This window comes from Gobius niger, assembly GCF_951799975.1.
Source record: "Gobius niger genome assembly, chromosome: 16".
Classification (NCBI taxonomy): domain Eukaryota; kingdom Metazoa; phylum Chordata; class Actinopteri; order Gobiiformes; family Gobiidae; genus Gobius; species Gobius niger.
Genome location: NC_136867.1, coordinates 5,222,126 through 5,243,816, shown reverse-complemented (window position 1 = coordinate 5,243,816; position 21,691 = coordinate 5,222,126). Strand labels below are relative to the sequence as shown.

At 40.0% G+C, this 21,691-nt stretch overlaps 1 protein-coding gene across 1 annotated transcript in view; it reads left to right on the top strand.

The window, feature by feature from the left end:
- plb1 (phospholipase B1) overlaps window positions 1-19,563 on the top strand; it is a 35,787-nt gene extending 16,224 nt beyond the window's left edge. Inside the window, exons 15-41 of the mRNA XM_079574208.1 lie at window positions 31-89; window positions 165-238; window positions 304-347; window positions 512-620; window positions 816-867; window positions 949-1,029; window positions 1,215-1,280; window positions 2,552-2,652; window positions 3,478-3,559; window positions 3,632-3,736; window positions 4,723-4,818; window positions 4,895-4,966; window positions 5,033-5,110; window positions 7,241-7,301; window positions 7,430-7,488; window positions 7,568-7,635; window positions 7,828-7,871; window positions 7,952-8,051; window positions 8,749-8,800; window positions 8,876-8,956; window positions 13,280-13,345; window positions 13,424-13,518; window positions 14,478-14,559; window positions 15,945-16,049; window positions 16,144-16,239; window positions 19,083-19,157; window positions 19,238-19,563. Coding sequence (XP_079430334.1) covers window positions 31-89; window positions 165-238; window positions 304-347; window positions 512-620; window positions 816-867; window positions 949-1,029; window positions 1,215-1,280; window positions 2,552-2,652; window positions 3,478-3,559; window positions 3,632-3,736; window positions 4,723-4,818; window positions 4,895-4,966; window positions 5,033-5,110; window positions 7,241-7,301; window positions 7,430-7,488; window positions 7,568-7,635; window positions 7,828-7,871; window positions 7,952-8,051; window positions 8,749-8,800; window positions 8,876-8,956; window positions 13,280-13,345; window positions 13,424-13,518; window positions 14,478-14,559; window positions 15,945-16,049; window positions 16,144-16,239; window positions 19,083-19,157; window positions 19,238-19,519 — 2,285 coding nt within the window. The 3' untranslated portion in view covers window positions 19,520-19,563. The remainder of the gene's footprint in view (window positions 1-30; window positions 90-164; window positions 239-303; window positions 348-511; window positions 621-815; window positions 868-948; window positions 1,030-1,214; window positions 1,281-2,551; window positions 2,653-3,477; window positions 3,560-3,631; window positions 3,737-4,722; window positions 4,819-4,894; window positions 4,967-5,032; window positions 5,111-7,240; window positions 7,302-7,429; window positions 7,489-7,567; window positions 7,636-7,827; window positions 7,872-7,951; window positions 8,052-8,748; window positions 8,801-8,875; window positions 8,957-13,279; window positions 13,346-13,423; window positions 13,519-14,477; window positions 14,560-15,944; window positions 16,050-16,143; window positions 16,240-19,082; window positions 19,158-19,237) is intronic.
- The last annotated feature ends 2,128 nt before the right edge of the window (window positions 19,564-21,691 follow it).

The window sequence follows — 21,691 nt, the reverse complement described above, 5'->3', positions numbered from 1 at the left end:
ATGGCCGTTTGTACAAACTGTTTTGTCCAGTGCACGCGGTCAGGCCTGCTGATGTCAGAGTGGTGGCTGCAGTGGGAGACTCTCTCACAGTGAGTGGCTCTTCAATGTTTGGATCATCTATAATGTACATAGTAATAACTCTCAGTGTTGACGGTTTTCCTCAGGCTGCTAACGGTGTGGGCGCAAAGGCAGATAACCTTCTGCTGGTCATAACTGAGTACAGAGGCCTGTCCTGGAGGTGAGAGGATGTCACTCATGTGTCCTTCAAAATCACCACTTACACTGTCTTCTGTCTCTTTGCAGCATCGGTGGAGACGCCAACATCACCACAGTCACAACTCTGCCCAGTATGTTGTTTTGTGACTTCACTTGGTTTATATTTATCTGTTTACCATGTTTGTGGGAGTATTTGAGTCTTACAAAGTGACCCTGTAGGCTCATTCAAAATCACTCATTTGACTACAAGGACACTTTTTTTTTTACTCCCCCTTTTTGTAATATTGTGAAACAGACATCCTGAAGGAGTTCAGCCCCAATGTGACTGGATTCGCCGTGGGACAGGGTAAAGAGAACAAGCCAGAGGCCTTCCTTAACCAGGCCGTGGCAGGGGCCAAAAGCCGGTATGACATAGTGCCTCTGAAATGATAGAATGAGCATACAGTAAAGCTAAGCTCCATTTACTCCATTACTGAGCTGTAAATATGGATACAACAGTTTCTGATCAGTTGCAATATGTTTCAAGATCTTCCAGAAGGATATTTTAGGTTAAAACCACTTAGGAAGCTTTTAAAATCAAACATTTTTGTTGGTTCCAGTGACATGGTGGGGCAAGTTCGCATTGTGGTGGATAAAATGAAAACAGACCCGGTAAGTTCATCCAAAATCTATGTCTTTAATTATTTTTAAAGAACATTGAGTATCTCAGCTGTCTCGTCCTATTTGTCACAGAGGATAGACTTTCACAATGACTGGAAGGTTATCACCATGTTTGTGGCTGGAAATGACATCTGCGACTTCTGTACAGACTCTGTGAGTAAAGACACATGACAGTTTTTTTTATTTATTTTAATGTGCCAAATTCTCTGACACACTGTGTAAACTGTGCATGATTTGTGTTGAAGGTTTTGACTAGAGAGCGAGGAGTGAAATCAGCCTGTGGCTTTTAGTGTTTTATCTATCAGGACGTGTAAAACATTCACCGCTGTTTCCCACAGATTATTTTCTCTCCACGGAATGTGATCGGCCACATCCGTGACGCTCTGGACATCCTTCACAAGGAAGTGAGTCAGTCTCTTCCAGACACCTGTTACAGATATACATGCGAGTGCAATGATCACAGAACGCTGCCATATTGAGGACTGAAGGGGGATTATGCTATTGTACATGTAATAATAATAATAATAATAATAACAATAACAGGACAAAATAAAACACATCAAAGTAAGAAGCTGAGTTTAAATAAGTGGGTTTTGAGGTGAGATTTCAAAAGGGGCAGAGAGGTCATTTGACGGAGTTCAGCGGGGAGTGAGTTCCAGAGGTTTGGGGCTGAGCGGCTAAAAGCTGGAGCACCCATGGTGGCTAAGTGGGCAGTAGGTACAGCCAGCTGAGGGGCAGAGGAGGAGGGAGGAGGCACATGAAGGAGCTCAGTGAGACAAGGAGGGGCCAGGTTATTCAGAGATTTGAAGGTGAGGAGAAGGATCTTGTATTGAATGCGATGTTTAATGGGGAGCCAGTGGAGCTGCTGAAGAACTGGGGTGATGTGATGAGTGGACGGAGTTCTGGTGATTCTTCGGGTGGCAGAGTTTTGGACGAGCTGAAGTCTGTGGAGTGATTTTTGGGGGAGACCAAAGAGGAGTGAGTTACAGTAGTCTAACGGGTTATGTTCCGGAGATGGAAATATGCAGAACGGGTGATGTTGCTGATATGGGCCTGGAAGGAGAGAGTGCTGTCCAGGATGACACCCAGACTCTAAACCTGAGGGGAGGGGAGGACTGTTGAGTTGTCAATGTTGATGGATAAGATGGACTTCTTGCCAATGAGGAGGACCTCGGTTTTTATCACTGTTAAGCTTGAGAAAATTGAGGGAGAACCAGGATTTGATTTCCTGTAAACAGGCACAGAGGGAAGAGGGAGGGAGAGCAGTGGTGGGATTGGTGGATAGGTAGAGCTGGGTGTCATCCGCATAACAGTGGAAACTGACGTGAAATTTGCAAAGAATATGGCCAAGGGGGAGAAAAAACGACTACTATCACTACGCTGAATAAAATAAAGAAAATCTGATCTGACTGTACATATGTCAATCAGTTATCCTTAATGTGATTGTTATTACTGCTCAAGAAGATAAGTGCAAAAAGACCCTGGCACATGGCGACCAAAACAAACCAGCTCATGGCCATGTAAACAACAACAAGAAGAAGAAACTTTATTTATACAGCACCTTCACAGATAAAATCACAAAGTGCTCCCCCAAGATGGCAGCCATGACAAAAGTCCCGTCAGCGACAGGTGTGTAGAAATAGTTTCTAAAGCTGTGAGCGTGTGCTGTGTGCAGGTGCCTCGGGCCATAGTGAACCTGGTGGAGCTGTTCCACATCACCCCTCTGCGGGAGCTGCACCAGGACAGCACTCTGGGCTGTCCCTCCTGGTTTGTCAAGTCAGTCCCATTTCTCTATATGAGATGAGCAATGTGATGGGCAGAGGTGTTCAGAAAGCCTCCTGATTAACCTCTTAACTCCCGCCTGAACCGAGAGGATCTTTTTCCTCACGTCATCAGATTTTTTTCCATCATTTTTTTGTTGGGTATTCAACTCATTTTTGTAACTTTTTTGTCATATTTTCTCAAATTTTTGTCTTTTTTTTGTGTCAAATTTTTGTCATTTTTTTGTCAAATGTTAATGAATTTTTTGTCATTTTTTCGTCAATTTTTTATAATTTTTTTGTCATTTTTTTGTCACATTTGGTTACATTTTTGTCATTTTTTTGTCACATTTTTGTCATTTTTTTGTCACATTTTTTATCAAATATTTTGTCACATTTTTGTCATTTATTCGTACATTTTTTAATAAATGTTTTGTCATTTTTTTGTCACATTTTTGTCATTTTTTTTGGTCACATTTTTGTCATTTTTTTGTATTTTTTGTTGTTGTCATATTTTGTCACATTTTTGTCATTTTTTCGTCCATTTTTTGTGAATTTCTTGTGACATTTTTGTGACATTTTTGCCACTTTTTCATCCATTTTTCGTCACTTTTTTGTCCCATTTTCATCCGTGTTTTCGTCTGTTTTGTTGCTATTTTCACATCTTTTTTTCCAGAAGCTTTTGGACTGGGGTAAAGCCAAACTGGAGAAAATGTGCTCGGTTCAGGTGGGAGTTAAGGGGTTGAACATCGCCGAAGTGAAAACTGTATTTTGTCACTGACCACCTCTGCTGATGTGCTACAGTGTGAGGGATTGCTCTAGACATGTCCTCTGTGTTTAGATTGGTTTGCCCGTGCATTCTGAAGCCAAACGAGGGGTCGGCCGAGTTGCAGAAGGTCGAAGAGTTCAACAGAGCCTACCAGGTGCAGTGCAGAACAACATGGAGGACGTTCTGAAAGGAATAGTGTTGATAGTGGTGTTTGTGTTCTCTGTAGAAAGCCATGAGGGAGCTGGTGGACTCCGGCCGCTACGACTCGCATGAAAACTTCACTGTTGTGCTGCAGCCGTTCTTCAGAGAGGTGTTCCTGCCCAAAACGGAGGTGCAGAACATTCTGTCAGGTTTTGAGCTAGTTAAACTTTCACTTGGAATAAAAAAGGAAGTCTCTGATTTACACACACTGCAAAAAGTATTTGACTAGATCAGTATAAACATCTCAATTTGAGCACAATAATCCACATTTTTGCTGTTTTGACTAGTTAAGACGTTCTTGGACATTTGTCCTAGATTATTTCACTTGTTCTGAGATGTTTCTGACTCGTTTCGATACATTTCGTCCTTATTTCAGGTCATTTCCTTTGCCAATGGGGTAAGAAAATTGGTCTTATCTCATTGGCAATTTTACTTTCTTATTTCAAGCGAGATTTACCTTAGAACTGGTCTGAAATGTCCTCAAACAAGCAAAGCAAACTTGATCCGATCAGGAAAAGTGTCTAAATGAGTGAAAACCGCTCAAAACAAGAAACATTTCCTCAATTCAAGTCATTTAAGCCAATGCTTGATATTGACTTTTTGCAGTGCAATCATTTCAATAATCACTGAATAATAAAGGCAGGTGAAATGGTCCATTTTTCATGTATTGTTGAAATGTTTTACTCGTTTTCTCCCTTAACATCTTCGTTTTAATGTCAAAGTAAAAAGTAGATTAAGACTACTGATTATTAGGCTCGGGCGCCATCAGGGCTGGCGAAGAGGCTCTTAAAACAGCACAAAAACATAAAAGCTGTGGCAATAATACTGTAATCTAAGGTTGAGGGAGACATAGGGCGCAATATTTTATGATAGCTTTGGATTATGTCCTGAAATCAGTCAAAGTTTTCTACATTCTACCAACTGTCTTCACAAACCCATGACTTTCCTGGTGTTGTTGTTGTTTTGTTATCAGCCTTTTTCACTCATAAGATTCCTAATTTTTTTCTATGGAAACAATGTGCGATAAATGTTTCCCTTATGTATCTGTCAGCAATCTCCAGCAGAAGTTTTGAATTGGTTTCAGTAAATAACTCTACTCTGTGTCCTTTTTCCCAGGATGGCCGCCCTGATCGCTCCTACTTCTCCCCCGACTGCTTCCACCTCAGTCAGAAGGCTCACACGCTCATGGCCCGTGCGCTGTGGAACAACATGGTCCTCTGCCCTGCCCTAAAAAGCTAACGGTGAGGAGTAGCAATTTTAAACTGACATCTCTCTTTTTTCTCTCCAGCTGGAGCCAGTTGGTAACAAGACGGACACCCAGGACTTCACCCAGGGGATCGATCTCAAGTGTCCATCCGAGGTCAGGTCTTTCACAAACGGATGCGATGTGCCGTGAATGCTTTCCACATGTGTTCTCTTGTTACAGACCAGCCCGTTTATAAAGACAGCTCTCAACAGTAATTACACGTTTGCCGGCCCTCCCACGGTTCCTCCCCCTGTTACAGTAAGTTTCATTGTGAGCCAGCTCCTGCATCAGTGTCCAAGCAGGAAACATCCACATCAATCACAGCACAGCACATAGTTTTAAAACCCAGAGCAGCCACAATATGAATATTTATCTTTACAGGCTCCATGTGCAGTTACATCAGAAACATTATGCATTTTTTCAAAATGTCAAATTTCGACCTCAGAGAATTCAATGATTGCAAATTAGAAATAAAATAAAAATGGCGTGGAGCAACTCTGTAAGCTGTTAAGTCACTACTGGTAAATCCATCTAGCACACTGTAGTGTCAAAGTATTTTAAAGGGGGGGTATTATGCTAAATCGACTTTTTCAAGCTTTCCTTCATGTTGTTATGTCGTTCCCTCATTAAAAACATGCCTGAAGTGTTGCCTTGGCACATTCACGTATTTTTGAGTAATCTGTAAAAACTCTGATGGCGGCCATTTTAGGGATAGGTTTGCCTGAGTCCTCCTAGGAACGCCCCCACCTCCTGGAGACGCCTCCGAGCTTTCGTCACCAGCCGAGTAACCAACCACTGCTCCTCAGCAGAACCCCCTCCCCACTGATGCCACAGACAGCGTGTGGAGGGGGCGTGTCTGAAAGGGTCAGAGGTTCTTAAAGAGACAGAGGCCTATTTCAAGACATTCACTACAGCCATTTTCAAAGAGCAATTTTATACAAGGCAGTTATTCTAATTTACTGCATTTACAGACCAACAGAAGGTTTGGTCATCATTGTAGTGTGCTATAGACTGGTGCTATGTGATTGAAGAAAGCATAATACCACCTCTTTAAAGTAGTTTTTAACGTGTCTAAAGTGCAATGCATTCCAACGGGGGACTAGTGGCGATAATCAGGTACTACAGCAATGGCGGAACAATGGCGGCCCCATCGTGTCGTCGTCAAAAAAAAGCAGAGCAGCCAGCAGCCATTGGTCTTGATCCTCAGTGACAGGCGTCAAACTTCAATAAGCACAAGCGTCCACCTCGGGCCTGAAAAGCATCACAGTTTTACATTCCATTGCTGTCTCCATCTTGTATGTGAACTTGGACCACTCTGGTCATATCCGTGTGTTTTAGCGGAGTTTACAGGCAATTTTCCTTGTTGGAGGTCGGAAATTCATCAGTTGCCTGAAACGCAGCATAACTAACTTCCTGTTTCCTGTCCTTGTTTATTCTTATGGAGAGTTAGCTGTATCTTGTTAATAAGTAAATATTGAACCAGTGTGTGGCAGAAAACCAGCAGCTGTTTGTTATTTACCTACAATATATTCAAACTTTACTGAGGATATAAACACTTCACTGCAGGAGACTCTAACAAATGTGGAAATAGGGCCACAATCCAAAATATATTTTTTTTTACATGAAACACACTTGTTTTTCTCTATTGAAAAGAAAGGTATTGAAAAATATTCTGTGGTTTTTCAACATCACCTTTATCAGGGGCGGACTGGCCATATGTCCATTCTGGAAGAGCACAGAAGGGCCACTGGCTCTAGGGCCACTAGTCCCGCCTAAACCAAGCTTTACCCAAATCTAAAAGCTAAAAAGAAAAGCATCAAAATAGCGACAAAAAGAGGATGAAAAGTCAACAAAAACGTGAGAAAAACAAAACAAAAAATGATAGAAAAAATAATTTAAAAAACAACAAAAATATGACAAAAATGTGGCGACGTGACGAAAAGTTTCCATCACTTTTGTAGGTCTTAGCTTTTAAATGAGGCGTTACATTGTTGATCTCCAGTCGAGAAGCTTTTAGATTTGGGTAAAGCCCAGTATAAAAAAACATGAATCTAAAAGGAATTCCGTGGAGTATGGTGTGCCACAAGGTTCAATTTTGGGACCATTATTATTTATTATTTATATGAATGATTTTGCTTCTGTTTCTACGACCACCTTTCACTTTCTTTTTGCTGATGATGCCAATCAAAAAAAATAATAATGAAAAGCCGAACTGGGGAAAATGCACTCGTTAATGTTAAGGCGGGTGGTAAGAGGTTAAAATATGTATTTGTGGAAGTGTCACAATTCGCTAATTTGGGCCAGGCTGGTCAGAGTCCAGGGCTGTTTTTCAGTCCCAGTCCGCCCCTGACCTTTATTAAAAAAAACTCATGCCTGTCTCACTTTTAGAACTGGGGCAGCGATTTCTCCTGTGTGGATACAGCTCCGTCCGAATCTGTGCCAACATCAGGTACTTCACTTCAGATTCAACATCACACCATATGTATTTTTGTGTGTCTCGAGTTGGACAATGGTAAACAAGTAACAAAAAAACACACGCTCAAACATGTACAGTATTGACCGCCCATTCTCTGATAGTCCACAGGTTGCGGCCGGCTGATATCAAAGTGGTCGGCGCTCTGGGAGATTCCCTCACAGTACGTTCACGCCCGCGTCACTGTGACCCGCTCACACTGTCCAGCTTCAACACAACAGCTTTGTTTATGTTATTCACAGACCGGCTTTGGGGCGAAAGCCAAGAACCTTCTCCAGCTCCGGACAGAGTACAAAGGCGTGTCTTGGAGGTAAGGGACATGCATGGCGCTACTCTACATTTACTTTTGTTTAATTTCGAGTCTGTTATTGATTCCAAGTGTAGTTGATCCTTTAGTCCTGGGCTGGGCCTGGTTTAGACTTTTTTGCATAGTTTAAGACTGTAGTGTGAGACATTTGTCAGTGTAAGTGACTTGAAGTCTGTTTGTATTTTGTTTGTCAAGCATTGGAGGTGATAAGGCACTGGAGACCGTCACTACACTACCAAGTAAGCTTTGACCGATGTTATGTTGACAATGTCCCACTAGAGGGCGCCCCCGCTACACTGATCTGCTCTGCTTTTGACAGACATCCTTAGAAAGTTCAACCCTGACTTGAAAGGCATGTCGCTGGGACAGGGGAGCACCCGGAGCAAATTCAACATGGCCGTGTCCGGAGCCAAAATAGCGTAAGCCTCGGATTATTCGACTCGGTTGCCTGATGCTGCACACTTTTCAGTTCATGGTCTGCACGCGTTAGTTGTTGGATCTGGCAACCCAAAGCTTGAGGCCCTGTGAGATTTCCTATTTCCTACCATTAAGGTCAGACAGTCATTATATTTTGTCTATAAATGGGCTCCAAAAAGGAACAAAAAAATTAAAAGTATTTGTTTTAATTATAGCTTAAAATATGTTTTGTCTTTGCTGAAATCCAATCCTGGATAGAGAGATCAAATGTATTGACTTATTAAATCAAAAGATAGTGTAATAGATGTATGATGGTTTTAGTACAATTAGTTTGGGACTGTAGTCATAATATCTGGCACCTTTTTGTTTTTGATTAAGTAAGCCATTACATACCTGGGTCACATACAGCTCATATTAATGAATAAAAAAATGTATTGTTGATGTTTAGTCATTTATTTCCCATTAACCTAACATGGTCGGCATGGCAACAGTTTAAAATTGTTTGCCTACATCTATGTCACTTCCTGTCAGTGTCCAATAAGGAACTGAAACGATAAACATCACAAAAAATGGTCAAAATAAAGAAAACTGGGTACAATTTTAAGCAAAATCTTAAATATAATTATGCTAACTATGTTTTAGAAGCAATTGTGTCTAATGTGTCATATACACTTTAAATGAATCTCTCTCTTCATGCAGAGGAATCCCAGCCCAAGTCAGACGTCTCATTGACGCCATGAAGAGCGACGCCGTAGGTTGAAAACCACTTTCACACGGAAACTGGAGCTTCGTCAAATATTAACGAGTGTTTGTTTACACTCTCTAGTCTGTCGACTTTGAGAACGACTGGAAGCTGGTCACGCTCTTTATTGGAGGCAATGACCTGTGCCAGTACTGCAATGACCGAGTGAGTACTTGTTTCTCTTCAAACTGACCGTGTGGAGTCGGAATCCGAGTAGAACTGGTGGGGAAAAGTAACAAAGGGATAAAAAGTACACATTTTTGGTACTTTTGTCAATTTTATGTAATACTTTACTCATTTCAGAGCCTTTTAAGTACTTTTAAAAGTGGACACATTTATAATTTTACTAGAATTTGAATCTGATTTGACATTACTGAATGTAACCCGCATTTCCTAAAGCATTTTTAGTTTTGCGGGTCAACTTCCCGTGCGGGTGCAGCCCTGTTTCCCCTTTCCTCCTGGGTCATTCCCAGGTCACTTCCTCCGTCTCCTTCTCCACTCCTCCCTGTGACTCTGGCTGGTGGCCTGTTCGTTTTTTTGGTGTCTCATGTTTTGTATTGTGTATTTTTGTTTTGTTTATTATCTCTGATCTATCCATCCATCCATTTTCTTCCACTTTTCCGTCTCCGGGTCAATGTGATTTGGAGCTGCCCAAATCACATTGCACGGGAGGACGGCTTCAGGATTCAAACCGGGCCTGTTGGTCTCTCATAAGGGGCTTCTGAACCGCTCTTTGTCCGACCCGTCACCTAGGACCTCTTTCCCCTTCGAGACCCTACCAGGGGCACAGAGCCCCCAGGATCATTCGGGTGCTCAAATCCCTCCACCACGTTAAGGTGGCGGTTCCAGGAGGGGCGTATCTGATCTATTAATAGCAAAATATCTAAATAATATACATATACTAACTGATGCCTTTATTATTATACAGTGGGGGGAAAAAATATTTGGTCAGTTTCACATAGACATTCTATTGGATTTTGGCCAAATACTTTTTTTCCCCACTGTATATCTTGTATATGGTCAAACAACTGAGTTTGCTCTTCTTAATATGAATGATAATTGAAACTGCCAAAAATGATCCTGATCAAAAGTTTACACATCCCAGTTTTTGATACTGTCTATTTCCCCCTATAACATTGATGGCAGTTTGGATTCTTTTGTGGTAGTTGTAGATGGGCCTCTTTATTACCTCAAATGGTAAAATTGACCATTCTTTTTGGCAAAAAGCCTCCAGTTCCTATAAATCTTGGGCTGTCTTGCATAAAGTGCACGTTTGAGAATAATATTGATGTCAGGAGACCGAGATGGTCACTCCAGAACCTTCACTTTTTTTCTGCTGTAGCCAATGAGAGGTCCACATGGCCTTGTGCTTTAGAGTGAAGTAATGGCTTTCTTCATGGTGACTTGGCCATGCGGTCCATTTTTCATTAAGTGAATCTTTATTGTGCATCTTGAAGCAGCGACACAACTTTTTTATTTAGAGTGCCCTGTATTTCACCTGAAGTTATCGCTTGTTTTTTATTTTATTTTTTGGCAATCGTTGCTGAAATTTGTGTTGGTCGACCTGACCGTGGTTTGGTTTCAACAGAATCCTGCATCTTCTACTTCTACTTTTTGTTTGAACACTGCCGATTGATACTCTCAGTACCTTGGATATAGTTTTTATATCCCTTTCCCATTTTATACAGTTCAACTACCCTTTCTTGCAGATCCTCTGACAATTCTTTTGCTTTCCTCATGACTAAGAAACCAGAAACATCAGTCCAGCACTGTAATAATTACAAACACAGATCACAGGTGAGGATGCTGACCTTTAGCAGCCATTCCAACCTGTTTGTGTCCACTTGTGTGCATCTTATCAGGCCAAGATCACCAGAGGATGCAAACTTTTGATCAGGGTCATTCTGGCTTCACACAACCACAAACTATGAGTGAAAAAACCTTGCTTTTTCTTTAACATAACTGGAAGGAGAGAAAATTCCAAGCCGATTCCTTTTCTTCCCGGTACAGCGACCTGTCTGGGAGTCTCATTTGCAACGTTTCCTAACACATGAATGCGTTTCCTGAAGATCCGAGTGTGTGTTGTGTCAGAGCTGGTAATACTGAGTGGGATTTGTGTCATGACATCACTGCGCTCTAGCCGGCGGCACAAGCACCGAGCTCTTGTTTGTGTTATTGTCCAAATGAAATGTGAATGAGAGTATTCTGTCACTTCAAAGCCCTCACTTCCTCCGCCATAGAGAGGCCTTTGTGCTGCGAGCGACGGCACACCAGCCACACATTCCCTCTTTAGCACAAAATAACTACAGCAGTGGAAGCGGAAGCGCGGCCGTATGAACAGTCTGACGGACACTAGCATTACTACAGAATCAATGTAATGGAAGCACGGCAGGTCTTTTTATGGAGTCCGTTTGGAGATTTATGGCTAGTTTTATTGTTTATTGTTTATTGTTTATTGAAAGGATCCCCATTAGCGCAGTCATGCTGTCGCTATTCTTCCTGGGGTCCCACTCAATCCATTCACAAAAGGTATAAACAGTATTTAAATCCATACAAAATGCGCATCAATACATCTGTATATCCTACTAAAATCCTATAAAAGTAGTACATATTTGCATTCAGAAAGGAATCTCACATGACACGTTCATTCGCCAAATTCAATACATATTTGTTTGTAAGAGTTTTCTCAGTAAAAATGTAAATCTCTTCTCGTCCTCCACTAGCGTTAGACTGTCTAGAAGTCCAGTCCATGCCTGCATAGCTCTGTATGTAAAGGTCCTCGTGATGCTATTCCATCTTACTGTTGGCAAGAGAAACTTTCTGGCTGTTGCATGTCTGGTTTTATATTTGTGTTTCTCGTGGCTGAACAGGAGATTTTCATAAGTGATCTTTGGACATCTAGTCGACACAATACTTCTTACTGAGGATAACAAAGAGTACAAGAGTCTGTTTTTCACTGACAACCATTTTAGTTTACTCAGGATTTCTTTTGTGCTTGTCATGTAGTCACAGCACCATTCCAGCTGCTCGGTTCTGTAATACTTGTGAGGTTTTTATCCCTTCAGATGTTGCATTTGACCAGACTGTTGGGCAATAGTCCAAGTAGGACAGTACCAGCGCTTGTGTGATTAGTTTAGTAGATTGCTGTGTAAGACAGTGCTTGTATCTTTTTATCATTGAGATTGCCCTTGCCATTTTTACCCCTATCATTTCTATATGTTTGGTCCAGTTAAATTTACAATCCACAAAAACTCCCAGCAGCTTGGTTTCAGTTTTGTACTTTAACATCTTTGTTTTCATTTCAAAGTGAAGCAAAAACAGACCAAACTCCTTTTAGGATTGGCTCTATCCATTATTCATTTTTGGCCATTTTTAAAATGTAGTTATGCCTTAAATCTTAGGGTGTATGAAAATATAAAATATATGTTTTTTCCTCATATTCATGTCATTAACTTATAGCAAAGGTTTCAAATTGATATCTCTAAACATTTCAAAGCACACATTTATTTATTCTTTCTTACTAGTTCCTTTATGTACACTGCAAAAAGTCATCTCGAAATAAGTGAAACTTTCTTGAAATAAGTAAATTTATCTTTCATTTGAGACTCCAATGTCAAGAATCTGTCCATAGGGCAAGATATTGAAAGTTAAATTGTTTTATTTCAAGTAAATTAAAGAGGGGGTATTCTGCTTTTTTCAATCACACAGCACCAGTCTATATCACACTACAATGATGACAAACCTTCTGTTGGTCTGTAAATGCAGTAAATTAGAATAACTGCCTTGTATAAAATGTCTCTCTCAAAATGGCTGTAGTGAATGTCTTGAAATAGGCCTCTGTCTCTTTAAGAACCTCTGACCCTTTCCGACACGCCCCCTCCACACGCTGTCTGTGGCATCAGTGGGGAGGGGGCTCTGCTGAGGAGCAGTGGTTGGTTACTCGGCTGGTGACGAAAGCTCGGAGGCGTCTCCAGGAGGTGGGGGCGTTCCTAGGAGGACTCAGGCAAACCTATCCCTAAAATGGCCGCCATCAGAGTTTGTACAGATTACTCAAAAATACGTGAATGTGCCAAGGCAACACTTCAGGCATGTTTTTAATGAGGGAGTGACATAATAACATGATGTAAAGCTTGAAAAAGTCGATTTTTGCACAATACCCCCCCCCCCCTTTAACATTTTGAGTGCGGTGATGCCCCAGGGACAGATTTCTTGAAATTCGACTCTCAAATGAAAGATTTATTTTAGGACTTGTTTCCAGATAACTTTTTGCAGTGTTGAAATAATACTCGATAATCTTCACAATGGGTTGTGCAGCAAACTTATTTACTCAAGTTAAGAGTGGCCTTACTTATAAACTCAAGTTGAAGTAAAAAGTAGTGTTCCGAATACACTGTCTGGCCAAAAAAAAAGGAAGTTGCGAGAAAAGTCATCGGTAACATATGAAGGTTTCACACTGTGCGCCGTATTAATCTGAGCAAATCTTCCCAGGCTTCACTGTCTCCCGAGAAGTACAGCCTCCACATGAGGACAAGCCTGGACCTGCTCTACGATGAGGTGAAGTTTACCCAAAAAGCCCTCCGTTTCTTGTTGACCTGTCATTCTTTTTTGTCTCATGCTGACATCTCTCACTAGGTTCCCAGGGTCCTGGTCAATGTGCTGGAGATCCTTCAGATCGACGGCCTTCGCAGGGTCAAGGGGGACAGTCTTGGGTGCAGCGTGTTGCAACAGTAAGAATTCAGTAAATACAGTTAACACATACGTATGACATGTATGGTTTATTTGTCACGTAATTCACACTTACGACGGTGTATTGGGGTCATTAGAGACAAAGAAAACACATATTGGAGAGTAGATTTTTATTTTTAAACACGCAATTATGAGAAAAAAGAAGCTAATTTGCGAGATTTCACTGCAAAACATAATCTTGAGAGAAGTCAAATGTGCTCAAAATGCCTTGAAATGAATAGGTTTGTGAAGTAAATCTGCCAATGAATGTATTAATGCGCTTAAATTAAGAAAAAAAAACATATCTTGGCGCTTCATTTTAGATCATGAATCTCAATGCACTTGAAATTGTTTTTTTTTTTACTTGGCAAGTCAAAATGATCAAGACATCGTTTATTTTTTTTGCAGTGTTTAAAACGGGAAATTTACAAAAAGCTGTGTAAAAATTCATAAAAAGCATAAAACAACTTGATCTGAAGTTTCTAATCCATGTAAAATAACATTACTTTTTCCCATTTTGGCCCGATATATGAATCCCCCCCCCCCACACACACACACACACACAATTGTTTTCTCATTTTTTTTAAATAATAATAATAATAATAATAATAATAATAATAATAATAAAAAAAAAAAAATATTTTCCCTATTTCACCCCCTCCCCAATTTTTCACACATTTCTTGACATTGGAGATGAACCCGATATTGCAAATATGCAGATCTTCCATTCTGTTTTCTGGTTCTGGATGACAAAGCTTTTTGTATACTGTAGGTATCGGGAAAAGAATCGTTCAGGTATCGTTCAGGTATCGGTGTCGAAAACCAAGTATGGTTAAAAGATTGGTATTGAAAAAAACCTAACGGTACCCAGACCGAGACTTCTTGTGAGGTTAATATTAGTCCTGGCGCTAATGGAACCTGGACCTCCTGTAAATTAAGCATGTGCTTCTGTGGACCTCAGGTTCATCTGCACCTGCTTCCTGACTCCCAGCGACGAGTCTCCAGAACTGGCTGAAATCAAACGCATCAACCAGGAGCTCCAGGTGAGAGTTATTGTGCAGATGAGTGGGATACGTCCCAAAGGAACCGCGTGAGTTCTTCAGCTGTTGTCTTTCTCAAGTCGGAGTCTTTTTGGACTCACTCATATTAAATTTAAATTTAGGAGCATTGTTATTGGTAACATGACACAATATTCAGTATGACCATTAAAATCATTAATCAATCATTAAATTAGCCGTAAGGTTCAAAGCATGTGATAAAAGTAGCTGCTTGTAGTCCAGAAATGACAGTAGTCTTATCTACACAATGATATGTGTCGTTATTTCACTGAATCAAGTTCCTACCTTGAATGTGAATCGGAACTTTTCCAGGGGTAGGCAACATCAGGCCCGGGGGCCAAAACCGGCCCTTCATCATCAAACTCTGGCCCTCGAGATGATTTTGAGAAATATTATGACCCAAATCAGAGATCAAATGCGTGTAAAAGTACTCTAGAAATGTGAAAAATACTGTTAATTCCTTAAAATGTCTTAAAAGAGCACCCTTATAAGCCATAATCCTAAAAGACTACTCATCTATAGGTAGAAATGACTTAAATCTATTTGAATTAAGAGATTAAATCTAAAGTTGGAGTAGATTTGGTCTGGCCTTAGAGCAGATAAAACCTATTCTTGCCAATGGAACAAGCACAAGTTTTTTCTTAATTCAGATTATTTTGTATAATTTCAAGTGAATGATCAATATTTTTTACAGTAAAAGTGAATTTTCCTGATTTCCAGTGGGATTTCTATTTGTTCCATTGGCATTAGCGTTTTTATCTGATCTTAGATTAGTTCAAACCGACATAAATTTAACATAAAAAACCTTTATTCAAGTGATTTTAAGTAATTTATCTAATTTAAATGGACCTTTTTACAGTGTATATGATGTACAACACTGGCATAATAGAAAGTGATGCTTTACTTCAAATCCTTCAAGTGGAGGGTCCGGCCCTTGGTCTTTTGACAATGAAGAAAACCGGCCCTCCACCGAGCAAACTTGCCAACCCCTGCCCTACATGTTCCACCAATGTCCGAAGTGCCGTCATGCACAAGCTTAATATAGAAGCTGCAGTTACACGTATGACCTGAGCTGGCAGTAGTGAGTATAAAATGGCCAACTTGCATCTAGCCCCTTTAACCTGATTTATCGAACTGTTTAACTTTTCAAAAGACAGCACAGCACTTTGTTTATTATACATAATGGACCACATGCTGCGGGGTTTTGCATTTTTAAAGACTAACTCCACATAACTCGTCAAATGTAAATATCAAATATTGGAGAAGAAATAAGTCAGTGATTTACAGCAATTTCATTCCCCCCTCCAGTGTCTTGCCTTAAATCACTCAGAAACGCCATCTTTACTCAGTGCTCGCCTTGTTTCTTCCAGGTTGAGACGGAGAAACTGGTTTACAGCGGTCGCTACGACGGCCGGGAGGATTTTGCCGTGGTGACGCAGCCTTATTTCAAAAACTCCATCGTCCCTGTGAACGCTGTAAGCTCTTCCCTGCCCTCTTTTAAACGCATTTCATGGGACAGTGTTTTTTTTGTATTCAAGTCTCCTCACGCTCGCTCGGCCTCTCTTTCAGGACGGCCGCGCCGACACGTCGTACTTTTCAGAGGACTGCTTCCACTTCAGCGAGCGCGGACACTCGAGCATGGCGGCCGCTCTGTGGAACAACATGGTGAGGACAAAGGCCACATGAAAAGGCTGAGTGTGGACAGGGAGCGCACGAAGGTCACTCATGTTCCAAAATAAATGACTCAGTATGTGTCTTTGTGATCGGGAAGTGTCCTGAAACTTTTTATTCCAGGAGCCACCGGGCCACCTGCAAAAGTGAAGGTCTAAAAATCTGGAAATGCATGTCAAAACCTCCAGCTTTTTACCACAGTTACCAAGTTATTCTCTCATCCGAAACATTCTTGGAGTTGTGTTTCGATTCACTTGCACATCTTTGAGTAATCTTTGGATCTTCACCAGTGACTGTAGTTAGCACCCCCGCCGGCAGCTCCTCCTGAGATCCCACCTATCCAGGAAGTGCTGTCCTTACCTTTCCATCTCTTGCTGAGCTTAAAGTGATGGTCGGTAAGTTTGCAAAGTGAGGAGGGATAGAGTGACATTTTTAAGTAAACAATGAAATTCCTCTTTAACCAGAAAGCCCTTCTTTGTTTGCAAAATGAGGAGAGAAGGAAGGGAATTTTCAAAAGTAAATGATCAAGCTCCTCCCCCTCCCTCCTGATTGGACTCGAGAGGATGGTTCCTAGGAAAATCTCGTCTCATTGGTCGACGCGAGAGGATACTAGACTAGATTAGTTCCTGAGATCCGGGAAGGAGGGACTTTTTAAGTGACCCCAAACTTTTGAGCAGTAGTGCATATACTGTATATATTATTTTTTGTAAAGAAAAGATCTTTTTTTTTTTAATGAGGATGACATGAAATGAATCAGAAGTTATCTTTTACTGGAATACCTTCATAGGTGTTCAAAGGTGCACTGCTCCAGTGTTTTCATGGTACATTGTGTTAGTTTATCGTGTTAAAGAGTGGGTATTCTGCTTTTTTCAGTCACATAGCACCAGTTTATATCACACTACAATGATGATGAAACCTCCTGCTGGTCCGTAAATGCAGTAAATTAGAATAACTGCCTTGTATAAAATTGCTCTCTCAAAATGGCTGTAGTGAATGTCTTGAAATAGGCCTCTGTCTCTTTAAGAACCTCTGAGCCTTTCCGACACGCCCCCTCCACACGCTGTCTGTGGCATCAGTGGGGAGGGGGTTCTGCTGAGGAGCAGTGGTTGGTTACTCGGCTCGTGACGAAAGCTCGGAGGCGTCTCCAGGAGGTGGGGGCGTTCCTAGGAGGACTCAGGCAAACCTATCCCTAAAATGGCCGCCATCAGAGTTTTTACAGATTACTCAAAAATATGTGAATGTGCCAAGGCAACACTTCAGGCATGTTTTTAATGAGGGAATGACATAATAACATGATGTAAAGTTTGAAAAAGTCGATTTTGCATAATACCCCCCCTTTAAAGGATAAGTGATGATTAAAAAACCCTTGTGCAATGGTGCTAGCACTGCTGAAAACTGGTGCACTGAGCATAGAAGCTATAGAACTGGCCGGGGTGACCTCAGACTTTTGGCCTGTAGTGTACTGTATATACATGATTACTTACTTGGCATCAAAATGCAAGATCAGGTGGTCGATTTTGTACAATTTATCAAATTTGTAAAACATTTATACTTCCAGACTATCACTTTAACGCTTTCATCGTGAAGTGAAAACACTCGCCATCGCTTCACCACTCTGACCTTTTTGTTTGTCTTTTTATTGAAAAAGCTGTGAATCGGAGGGGAGCAGGAGGAGGGAGGAGTTTATGGTAGCTCACGGGAAGGATCAGGAAGTGAAACTGCTGGATGTTTCGTTTTAGCAGTTTTAGATCAATATTACTTGTTCTAACAAAAAAAGAACAAGATAGCAGGGGGAAAAAGTATGTTTCTCCATTTTGTTAATGTTATTACAAGTTAAAGTGAATTGAACTTCTTTTTACAAACCAGGTAAAAGTAATAGCACAATGTTATGTTGTCTGTCCTGGCATAGCGTGTATGCTCTGAATCTTACAGTGCAGTAATGTCAATCTGGAACAGCCTCAAATCGATATATATCGGCTCCTGTTTAAATTGTGAAGAAAGTGTTTTTCCAGCTGATTGGATTAAGCGCCCGTTGTTTTAGCCAATCACAGGAACGTCTGAAAACGCAACTAAAAGCATGATAGTAAAGTTGTCAAATATTAGGTTACTTGTGTTTGTAAATTGCGTTTTCTAATGATTAACCTCTTAACTCCCGCCTGAACCGAGAGGATCTTTTTCCTCACGTCATCAGATTTTTTCCCCATCATTTTGTTTGTTGGGTATTCAACTCATTTTTGTAACTTTTTTGTCATTTTTTGTCACATTCTTGACACATTTTTTGTCAAATTTTTATCACATTTTTGTCATTTTTTCATCAATTTTTTATCCAATTTTTGTTATTTTTTTCCCACATTTCTGTCATTTTTTCGTCAATTTTTTATCACATTTTTGTCATTTTTTTGTCACATTTTTGTCATATTTTTGCCACTTTTTCATCAATTTTTTATCCAATTTTTGTTATTTTTTTCCCACATTTCTGTCATTTTTTCGTCAATTTTTTATCACATTTTTGTCATTTTTTTGTCACATTTTTGTCATATTTTTGCCACTTTTTCATCAATTTTTCGTCACTTTTTTGTCAATGTTCTCTCACTTTTTTGTCACATTTCCATCATTGTTTTCGTCTCAGTTTTGTTGCTATTTTCGCAGCTTTTATCCAGAAGCTTTTGGACTGGGGTAAAGCCAAACTGGAGAAAATGTAATCTGGTTCAGGTGGGAGTTAAGAGGTTAAGGTGTTTTAGTGAATTGTTTGGGTTTACGTTCAGTGCTTTATGACACGTGTGTTCTGGCTCAGAGTGTTCACAGCAGAGTAAGTGTCGCTTCTGTTTACATTTCAGCTGGAGCCGGTGGGCAAGAAACAGACATTCAACAATTTCACCGATGCCAGAAATGACTTAAAGTGCCCCACAAAGGTGAGAAAAGTCAGACGCTGTGATATTAAAGATAATACTAGCCTGTGTTTGAGTGGCACGTGTTTCCTTTACGTTTCCAGGAGCATCCATACATCTTCACCAAAGTCAACAGCCTGCCTTCTGAGACTACCTCCACACCGCCGCCTCTCTCCAGCACCACCCCGGCCCTCCCCGACCCCTCCACCGCCCCGCCGGACCCGCCGAAGTGCCCCGACAGCGCCGTGCCCGTGTGGCTGTCTCCCGTGCTGGGGGTAGCGGGTCTGCTCCTCGGCTGCGGGGCCACGTGGCTCGTCCTCTCCTGCCGAGCCAAAAACGAGAAAAAGACAGGAAAAGCACTGGAAATGAGAGGAACTATGTTTTGAAACGGAAATGTACTTTTATACCAGGCAGCCGTAACAATCAAAGGTTCTATGTGAGATCTGCAGCAGGTTTAACCTCTTAACCCCCGCCTGAACCGAGAGGATCTTTTTCCTCACGTCATCAGATTTTTTTCCCATCATTTTTTTGTTGGGTATTCAACTCATTTTTCTTTTTTGTCATTTTTTTGTCAAATTTTTATCACGTTTTTGTAATTTTTTGTCACATTTCTGTCATTTTTTCGTCAATTTTTTATCAGATTTTTGTCATTTTTTTGTCACAATTTTGTCATTTTTTGTCACATTTTTATCATTTTTTTGTCAATTTTTTGTCATTTTTTGGTAATTTTTTTTGTCAATTTTTGCCACTTTTTCATCAATTTTTCGTCACTTTTTTGTTAATGTTTTCTCACTTTTTTGTCACATTTCCATCATTGTTTTCATCTCAGTTTTGTTGCCATTTTCACAGCTTTTTTTTCCAGAAGCTTTTGGACTGGGGTAAAGCCAAACTGGAGAAAATGTGCTCGGTTCAGGTGGGAGTTAAGGGGTTAACAGCAATGAACAATGATTTGATTTCTTAGATTATGTGAAGGCCAACACATTTTATACTAACTTATTTTGTCGCAATCGCTGTACATATTGAACAGATCATATTAAATCAGATGAGTTGTATTATTATTATTATTTTTTAACTAATTATATTATGCTGGATATGACCAAGTGAACAAACCCTCAATAAATAACACAATATTTGTATTACTGTATGTATTTCAGTCCTATCTTACCGTATGTTATGTCTGCAAAAAAACAAGTTATTGTTTTATTTCCCAGCACGTTTCCTGTTTTGTATGTGATACTTTCCCATTAAAATAAAGTGCTGAATAAAAAGAATCATGCGCAGTCAATCGTCTCGAAAGATATTACAACAATCATCAAAGACGTCTGAAAAAAGGGAGTTCATATCAACAAAACTAATCTGACTGTAATGAAATGACAATAGTAGACAAGAAGCAAACTAATGAACAAATAGATAAAAAAGGTAATTTAGTTCATTATTTACTTAATTAATAATTTAGTTAGTTAATTTAGTAATTTTAGTGCTTCAGAGGATTTCATTGAAGTCTTTGTAATAGTCTTGGAGGTGTGTGCTTTTCTTGTAATATATGGCAGTGAGTTTTATTGTCATTTATGTATTTCAGGCAACATAAAAACATTAAAAAAACATAAGAAAGCAAGCTCCAATTTTGCTTGAAAGGGGGTGGGAAGAAGAACGCTTATTTAATCCCACCCCCATTAATACATTAATATTAATCATATTCACACTGAGCTTCCCTGTTACATCTTATCTATATACTATGGTAACAGACAATATACCAACAATGGTAAGGAAACAAAAACAAACATCAACAGCAGTAGACAAAATATGAATGTAAAATTTGAGGCCCCCATTGACCAGACTCAATGTTTTAATCTGTGGAAATTGTGGCAGTTGCATACAAAGTTTGTTCCAAAGTACTTTTTTTTCTAAGTGGATTGAACTATTGGCAAAGTAAAATCTCCATATCATAACATTTTTGGCGTCACTTGAAAATAGAGAGAGGCCAAAACTGAAAAGCAAAGTAGAGTAGTAAAGTATATTTTTTTTAATTAATTTTTTGGTTATTATACTTTTTTTGTTGTTATTATTATGTATTCTATTAATTTTTTTATTGAAAAATATATATTTCACAAAAACAAGGCTCGAGGCTCAGGTGTGCAAGGCTTCAGTTTTCAGTGTAAACAAAAATAAATAGTTTTACAGTGCAAATTCGATGCATACAAACTTTGGTCTTCAGGGCTTTGGCATTTGTGCAATAATTCAAGGAGGTCACGTAAGAGGACAATAGTGATTCAAATACAACAAGTTTTGTATTTTGGTTGAGGTACTTACAGCTATGGATACGACACTTGGCCAAAGAGTAGTAAAGTAAAGTATTTTTATTTTTTTTCATTGTTTTTATTATTGTTTTTATTTTTATTTACTTCTTTTACATAACATCTTGAGCTGCAGTATACGAATAATAAAAGCATATATTAAAACAGAAAGTAAAGGAAACAGACTTTGGTTCCAGTGACATGGTAGTAAAGTAAGTAAAGTAAAGCGGGCCGAAATGACGTGAAAGTGCCACTGCCCAACAG